We start from the raw sequence: 8,321 nt of genomic DNA on the forward strand, positions 1-8,321 counted from the left end.
AGAATGGTCTGGAAGCTGCCCGAGGAGCCAAGAGAGGCGCCCCCATCTCCAGAGGTCCCCTGTCAGACCAGCCCTGCCTGCGCTCGGGACCCCACTGGATCCATCCCTGTATCCCTCTGGCAGGAAGGGTTCATGCTGGCAGGGTGAGGTTGCCCACCCCGGACCTCAGATAAGGGTGAAGGCAGATAAAGTAGAAGCCCTCAGGGCACCTCTGCGAGGTTGGGGCCTCCTGGTCAGTGGCCTGGGCAGAGCCTGGGCAGCCGCAGCTCGCTGCTGCTCCTCAGAGCTCCCTGCTGTGGGCCCTGGGTGTGCTGCATCGGACGGAGCACCTTATGCTACTCTGACGCTTGCTGAGTGCTCTCCGTGACATCGGGGGCGTGACCCCTCTGTTGGGAGGTAGACCCCACTCAGGGGCGGGAGGGCTGCCCTGTGTCTGCCCCCTCTGCCCATCCAGGGAACAAGAGGACGGCCCCTGATGTCAGGAAACAGTCTTTATTCACGTGCAGAGATCAGTGACATGACAGCTCCGAGGTGAGGGATCCGAGCCCACCCCCCCTTCTTTCTCTCATGGGGTGTCACCTGCGTGGACCCGGGCGCAGTGCCGGGTGGCAGCCTGGCTCCGAGGAGAGGGCGTGGTGCGGGGCTCCTGTGCCGGCGGTGCCTGGGCCACCAGGTCCGAGGCATTTCCCAGCCACAAGGGCGCGTGGCTGTCCCTCAGTGCCTCCGCGTGGGCGCCATGCGCCAGTCCTCTGCACGGAAGACACCCTCCTGCCGTGGTAAATGAGAGGAGCTTGCAGGAGACGCCTGCGGTACGTCTGTGCAGAGGGGTCAGGCCGCAGTGGATCTCAGAGAGGCGATGAAGCCCCTGCTTGGCCTGCTCGCTGCGTGGCCCTGACCTGAATGACCAGGCCCGGCCGGCCCTGCGGGGTTGAGGGGCTGCAGGGCTCTGCTCTCAGATGCAGTTGTCAGGGACACACTCTGCCTCCTCTTCCAGCTTGGGGCAGGGCGCCCCGTGGTTGGCGGGCTGCACGAGGACGTAGCGAGTCCTGCTCCTGGCTCCCAGCTTCCCGCACGGACCTCCGCACAGCCCCCAGGACGACCACAGGGAGACCTCACAGTCCAGCGGCGTTTCTGGAACTGGACAAGCACAAGAGAGACGTCAGCGCCTGTGCAAGGAGGCGCTTCGTGGCAGAAGGGGACCCCAGGTATCCCGTGCGAGACTGTCTCCAGACTTCAGGGTGGGAGCAAACAGCTGCTTCTGTTGCCTGGTCTGGAGTAGCTGGAGGAGCCACAGAACATGCCTCCTAGAGCCCACGTAAACAGCCCGAGTTAACGTTTCTACCCTGAGAGCCGAGCGCTGTCGCCCAAGTCTCCACTGTCTGGGGCGCTGGCATGGTGGTGGCGTGAGGTCCCCAGGGGACCCCGTCTGTGCTGGGTCCACGTCCCCCGGGGGAGGGTGCAGAATGCCCCTGTGAATCACGCTCTGAGTGGGGCGGGGCTGACGAGGCTCTCAGCTGCCTGCTGTGATCTTCCAGCCACTGACTGCTCTCGAAGCTGACCCGGTGGGAACGGACCCTGCTCGCCCAGCCCCTGGCGCACGGGTTCTCCCTCTGTGGGCAGCGCCACCTCTATGAACCCCCCACCGTCCCCTTTGTGGGGAGGGCACAGAGGGATCCACTTAATGAAGCGTCCTTCCCCTTCAGCTGGGACCTGGACACACGCGGGCACCCCGAAGGGACGGTTGGGCCTCTTCCATGGCTCACTCTGGGCTGCAGCGGCGTAAAGGGCTGTCAGAGGCAAATGCTGTGCAAGAGTCAAATCTTCCATCTGAACCAACAAATCTCATCTCTTGGGGCCGCGCTGTCCTGTGCTGAGTGCTCTGAACTCTTGTTTTCAAGTTGCTCAGAGATGCAGGTTCACACGACCCGAAGAGCGTGGTGCCCCGGGGCTGTCTGAGCCCCACAGCCTTGCCCTGGCTGGACACCTGTCCTCGCAGCCGGAGCCTGGCCTAGAAGTGGGTGCATTTCCCAGCTCTGTGACGGCGTCTGCAGGTGGGGCAGCCTCAGGGCGTGGTTCCTGGACCAGCTCCCCTCATGGGGTCGCACGGGGGCGAGAGGTGTGGCCTCGGGAAAGTGGCGGGTATCAAGGTCTTGTCACTGCCACTTCACAGACGTGCCCTCCGCGAGGTTTCTGGCCTGAGTGTCCTCTCTGTTTCTACTGTTTCTTCTGTTTCTGTGGTGGACACTCACTTTTAAGGATCATTCTAAGGGTGAGAGAAGAGCTGGTGCATGGGGCTCGGCATCGGCCGCTGACGGGTGGCGGGTGGCGTCTGGGTGAGGCCCCATGTGAGTGGGGCGTCTTCCTTGGCCTCAGCCAGCCTGAGTGCTTGGCGCGGGGAGCATGTGTGTTCGGGGCGGGGAGTGCAGTGGTGGGCCTGCAAGGGCTGGGAACCGGGCTTACCCGGGAGGCTGTCTGTGATCTCGTTGCCCCTGCCGACCAGGTCGGGGGCGGGCGGGACCAAGGCCCTGGGGCTCTGCCGGAGCTGCACCAGGGTCACTCTGGCGATGGGAGGCAGGGACTTCAGGCGCGGGTAGTAGAAGGAGTTTGCCGGGTGGCTGGGAGACGAGGACGTTATCTGGGGGAGGACGAGGGAGTCAGCACAGCCTGAGAACCCACAAGCCCACCTGCGCGAGCGAGCGTGTGTGCGTGGCCCCAGGCGCGGGAGCCAGTCCTGGGGGGGTCCAGCAGGCAGTGCGGAAAACAGACCCCAACCTGGGCCCTCCTCTGAGCGACACACAGCCCAGTGCAGCCTCCCGACCCCGGGCGCAGGCTTCCTGCGCTCTCCCTGGCACACAGCGGCGCAGGGCCCACGGCCTGGGAAGAGGACCAGGAAGTGCTGGGCCTCTCCTGCAGAGAGGCAGGGACCGCACCCCTTGCTCTCTGGACACAACGAGCAGGGGCGTTGTCCAAGCAGGAGACAGAGCCAGGCACCCCAGGTGGGCAGTGTCTTCGCACGCCTCCCCGAGGGCTCCAGAGCCAGCGCGGGCATGGGGCCATCGTCCCCTCACCTCAGTCACCGTGTCCTGCGGGATTGTCGCAAAGTTGGGGGAGGAGAATGTGAAGCCGCTGTCCGTCCCGGCGTCGTAGGGGTAGAGGTCCATGGCGACCTGCTCCAGCCAGTGGTCCCCGTCGCACAGGTCCAGACTGTCGACGCCCACGAACCAGTCGGGGCTGGGGACGATGCGCACCACGAAGGACACCTGGGGGGCGGGTGCTCAGCGAGGTGGCGGCCAGGCCCCGCACCCCACCATCCTCCCGCCGCTGCTCCACTCACGAGGGAGTGCCTGGAGTGGGCCTCGAGCTCTGTGGCGGTCTGCCCGGTGCCGCTGGGCACGGCGGGGGCCGAGAACACCCCGTGCACGCTCTGCAGCTTCTCTCCGGCCGCCTCGATCTCCTTCATCAGGGCCCAGGCCTCGCCCCGCTCCGCAAAGTCCCTCAGCCCGTTGCTGACATACTGGTTCTTCCTCCACATGCTGTAGTCAGAGCTATGCGCTGCCCCTGTGGGCGCCACCGCCGCGTGAGCCGCCACCCCCAGCGGACGCTGGCCTCCTTCCTCGAGTCAGGCCGGGAGCCGCATTCACCCGGCACGTGTGGACGGCAACGTCCTGCAGCCTCACACTGCCCAGGCACCTTGCTGGTGTGACCAGCGTCCAGCCAGCCCTCCCCATGACTCTGGCCGCCCTGTCCCACCATGTCCCCAGAGCCCAGGACGTTGCCGGCCGGCCAGCACGCAGGGGGCACTTGGCGAATATTTCTCGCGCTCAAGTGACCTGGATGCAAGTGCCCTCCAGTCTGTGTGGGGCGGTGCTGCTGTCATGGCTGTCAGCTCTTGGGGGACAGGGCGCTGCGGATGCGCGAGAGCGGGCGCAGAGCTGCACTCACCCAGCAGGGAAGACCACTGCGCCGGGGGCCGGAACAGAGGGTACTGCTTGGGGAAGGCCGTCTGGCTCCACTTGCCCGTGAAGGTGATGCTGTACGTGGCCAGGGGCCGGGCTGTACAGGCAGACTCACCTCCCAGCGGCTGGCCGGCAGCGGAGCCAAGCGCGGCCAGGAGGAGAGCCCAGAGGGCCCTGCCCCGGGCGGCAGCCGGGCTCGGGGTTTCCATCACCTGAGAGAAGGGAGAGCACCACACACTGGCCCTGCCGTCCCCGACGCCCAGCGGCGTGCCTGCCCGGGCAGGGACCACAGGACAGCCCCGAACCTCCCTCGTGCTCCCCTCCCTGCTGGCGGGACCCTGTCCTGGACAGCGAAGCCGTGTCGGGTCACAGCTGGATTCCAAAACGCGTCTGCAGGGACTCAGCGTGCTCGCAGGTTCCAGCCCGGCAGGAGGACCTCATGGCCAGGTCAGCGACACCGGCGGCCTCCCCGGCTACACCACTCTCATGCCGCCGGCCCAGGGAGCCCTGGGAACCTGGAGGGGAAACTTTCCAGACTCGTGGTGCCCAGGCCTAGACGGCAGACTCGGGCCTCTCTCTTGGGGTGCCGCCGGTTTCTGGGCCGGGGAAAGAAGCCAGGGCGTCTCCAGGCTCAGGGACAGGGGTGAGCGCGGTACTCACCCAGCGAGAGCGGCAGGAGGGCGGGCAGCGGGGCTGTGGGCAGCAGGCAGTCCCAGCAAGAGCCCAGACTCCAATTTATGCCGAGGATGGCGCCTGGCCGGCCAATGAGGCCCCAGGTCCCCCACCGCAGCAGCCAGAGAGGAGAGGGAGAGAAAGGGACTTCTTCAGCCCCGGGCGCTGCCCCGCCCGCCTGCCCTCGGCCTGACGTGCAGAGGCCTCCCAGCACTGAGGTCACGCTCCTCCCTCGGCGCCCGCGCCCTCTCTTTGTCTTTCCCCCCTCCCCTTCCCCTCCCTCCCCGCCTCCCTCCTCCCTCCTCCCCCTCCCTCCTCCCTCCTCCCCCTCCCTCCTCCCTCCTCCACCCTCCCTCCTCCTCTCCCCGGTTCTCTCCTTTCCCATTAAGTCCTTCCTGATGTCTCCCTGGAGGTGGTGCCAAAGCCGGCAGCTGGGAGGAGAGCCGGCTAGGGGCAGCCAGTGTCTTGTATCCTCAGGGCAGGGCGAGACCTGAAGGGCATGACGGCAGTGAGGCGTTGGAGACGGGCTGGGGGGTTCCAGCTCCAGCACCCCTGGCCTCGGTGTCAGTGCGCACAGCCACCTCCTTCCCATCACAAGGTTACACAGAGCAGCCATGCTGTCCACACTGCTGGCCAGGGGACCCGATGTCGTCCCTTCAGGGGGGAGTCAGACCACGCAGTGGAGGCCCAGGGACGAGGCACAGAAAGGGCGGCCGCCCTCCCCTGGCCCGTGCCCTCCCTGAAGGCTGCGAGGCGGCCAGGGACCCCGCCCTGCCTCTCTCCGCTGGGTAGAGCTCCAAGGACACTGCCAACAGATTCTGGAGTTTATCACTGCTCACAGTCAGGAAAATGTTTTCAGAATCCTGGTCACAGGGTCTGGGAGCCGGGAGGATGCAGGACAGTGGGGACGGTCTTGCTCGTCAGAACCACCCAGGGAGCTTTTAAGCTTAAACAGAAAGCATTATGGTTTTTGGAACCATGTCAATGTTTCACAAATTAAAAAGAGAGAGAAAATAGAATCAACGAGAATAGAATGCAAACACAAACAAATGATCTAACATGTACTTCAAATAAACAACCACTGCAGGGAAGCAGGGTGAACACCACGTCGAGAGCCGACCTCAGCTGGGCAGATCCTCGCTCAGTGGTTCTCACACCATTTGGCCTCAGGACCCCTCACACTCTGAGAAACCACCGAGGACCCAGAGCATCTGCTTGTGGGGGTTACGTCTGTCGATACTGACCATTTTTGAATTCAGAACAGAAACATTCAGAATACTTACTAACTCACTTAAAACAACAAAAATAAACCTATTACAAGTTAACATAAATTGCATAATGTTTTATGAAAACAACTATATTTTTCAAAAAGGAACCCTCCATGAGAAAAGCAGCCTGGTTCTACATTTGTGCCAATCTCTCTCTATCCAGCTCACTGGGCACAACGGGTGTCACGGTGCTGCTGCGCACAGCCCGAGGGACGCGTGTGCCGCTCCCCTTCGTGTGGCAGGCCTGGCCTCGCACAAGCAGCCCAAGGGACGCGCCGTGCCGGTCCCCGTCGTGCGGCAGGCCCGGCCTCACACAAGCAGCCCGAGGGACGCGCTGTGCCAGTCCATGTCTGCGCAGCGGGCCCGGCCTTGCACGGATGTGGTTGGAGAAGGGACGCCTCTGCAGCAGGCCTGTCCAGTGCGCATGCACAGGCCGCGGAGCCTCTGGGCAGCTCCCTGCGCAGTCCTGAGAGGAGGCGAGTAGACGGGGCGGGTGCTGTCTTCCCACTCCTGTGTCTTCTCCTCGGAGAAGGCGCTGATCCCGGGTTTGGGGAGAGGAAGTAGGAGGACTGGAACATCTTGCGCTGGGCAGGAGGGAAGCATATGGGCAGCTCTCCGGTGGTTCGCTCAGGCACAATCTGGTCCTTGCCCGCTGTCCAGAGGCCAGTGGTGGCCTCTGGGCTCGCCCCATTGTACAGGAGGCCCAGGGCACAGAGACAGCCCAGTGCGTCAGGAGGCTCCTCTCCCAGCCCACCCACACCACACAGAGAGGCTCTGTGACAAGGGGCTCCACCTGGGAGGTGCGGCCAGTGGGGATGGAAGGCCTGGAGCCCTCGGGCAGGGCCACGGCTGGTTTGCCTGGGGCAGTCCAGGGAGGAGGGTGGCTAAGGAGGCACTTCCTTTGGTGGTGGAATGCCCCCCAAAAGCATGCCTGAGGGGGTTCTTGGGAAACAATGGGACATGGGAAGGGGCCTCGTTGTTTGCCCAGTTTAGAGAGGGGCGCAGAGGGAGGCCCGGGGACAGGCAACCTTTGGCTCCTTGGCCTCGGCTGGGCCTCAGGTAGAGCCCAGCTAGTAGGGAGTTAGCTTACGCTGTGAATCCTGGACTCACAGCAAACCACTCTGACCCTCAGGCTCCTCTTCTGCAAACCAGGATGCTGCATCCTGATTCCAGCTGAGGATCAAGTGAGGTAGCATTTGGGAAGCACTTTTCAAGGTGACTCCTACAAACGGAGGGGTTCCTCTGTGTTGCAGGCAGGCACCCGCCCCCCCCCACACACACAGTAAATTCACTCACTCATTAACACACGTCAAGCACCTCCTGGATCTCAGAGCTTTCTATTGTCAGCAAGAGACAGAGCCCTGCTCCCTGAGGCTGCGGGGGCTGGGCTGGAGTAGGACAGGATGTGATTGTCCATGGGATTCTGTTATTCGATGATGCTTGGTTAACTGTTGACCAAACACCAGGGTCCCTTCCTGTAAGTCACTCCGTGGTTAGTCACCCCTGAGGTCTTTTCAGGATGATGAGGCTCAGGGCTGTGGCTGCAGGCCAGGCCTCTGCATGCCCTGGCTCACTGTCTGCACCCCTAAGCTCCCTGTCTGCACCTCACAGGCTGACTGTCTGCACCCCCCAGGCTCCCTGTCTGCAGCCCCAGGCTCCCTGTCTGCAGCCCCCAGGCTCCCAGTCTGCAGCCCCCAGGTTCCCAGTCTGCAGCCCCAGGCTCCCTGTCTGCAGCCCCAGGCTCCCTGTCTGCACCCCCCAGGCTCCCAGTCTGCACCCCCCAGGCTCCCTGTCTGCAGCCCCCAGGCTCCCAGTCTGCAGCCCCAGGCTCCCAGTCTGCAGCCCCCAGGCTCCCAGTCTGCAGCCCCCAGGCTCCCTGTCTGCAGCCCCCAGGCTCCCTGTCTGCAGCCCCCAGGCTCCCTGTCTGCAGCCCCAGGCTCCCTGTCTGCACCCCCCAGGCTCCCAGTCTGCAGCCCCCAGGCTCCCTGTCTGCAGCCCCAGGCTCCCTGTCTGCACCCCCCAGGCTCCCTGTCTGCAGCCCCAGGCTCCCTGTCTGCAGCCCCAGGCTCCCAGTCTGCAGCCCCCAGGTTCCCTGTCTGCAGCCCCAGGCTCCCAGTCTGCACCCCCCAGGCTCCCTGTCTGCAGCCCCCAGGTTCCCTGTCTGCAGCCCCAGGCTCCCAGTCTGCAGCCCCCAGGTTCCCAGTCTGCAGCCCCAGGCTCCCAGTCTGCAGCCCCCAGGTTCCCTGTCTGCAGCCCCAGTCTCCCAGTCTGCACCCCCCAGGCTCCCAGTCTGCAGCCCCCAGGTTCCCTGTCTGCAGCCCCAGGCTCCCTGTCTGCAGCCCCAGGCTCCCTGTCTGCACCCCCCAGGCTCCCTGTCTGCAGCCCCAGGCTCCCTGTCTGCAGCCCCAGGCTCCCTGTCTGCAGC

General features: G+C 64.5%; 1 protein-coding gene across 2 annotated transcripts; it reads right to left on the bottom strand.

Moving 5' to 3' along the window:
* Nucleotides 1-408: 408 nt before the first annotated feature.
* On the bottom strand, nt 409-4,817 carry LOC131409397 (spondin-2). Of its 2 annotated transcripts, XM_058546518.1 has the most exons (6): nt 4,617-4,817; nt 3,943-4,168; nt 3,335-3,558; nt 3,069-3,260; nt 2,461-2,635; nt 409-1,137 (listed from the first exon to the last, which is right to left on the bottom strand). In XM_058546518.1, the coding sequence occupies exons 2-6, from the start codon at nt 4,163-4,165 to the stop codon at nt 953-955; spliced, it is 999 nt and encodes a 332-aa protein (XP_058402501.1). In that variant the 5' UTR covers nt 4,166-4,168; nt 4,617-4,817; the 3' UTR covers nt 409-952. The 2 variants fall into 2 exon arrangements, with proteins under 2 accessions (XP_058402501.1, XP_058402502.1); XM_058546519.1 differs by having other exon boundaries at nt 3,943-4,817.
* Between the last annotated feature and the right edge of the window lie 3,504 nt (nt 4,818-8,321).

The sequence above is a fragment of the Diceros bicornis genome, chromosome 8, assembly GCF_020826845.1.
Source record: "Diceros bicornis minor isolate mBicDic1 chromosome 8, mDicBic1.mat.cur, whole genome shotgun sequence".
Lineage (NCBI taxonomy): Eukaryota > Metazoa > Chordata > Mammalia > Perissodactyla > Rhinocerotidae > Diceros > Diceros bicornis.

Coding starts and splice junctions, on each gene's coding strand:
- LOC131409397 (XM_058546518.1), bottom strand. CDS start 4,165: ATGGAAACCCCGAGCCCGGCTGCCGCCCGGGGCAGGGCCCTCTGGGCT. Junction 3,559..3,942: donor GCAGTGGTCTTCCCTGCTGG/GTGAGTGCAGCT, acceptor TGGCGCCCACAG/GGGCAGCGCATAGCTCTGAC. Junction 2,636..3,068: donor CGCAGGACACGGTGACTGAG/GTGAGGGGACGA, acceptor GTCCTCCCCCAG/ATAACGTCCTCGTCTCCCAG.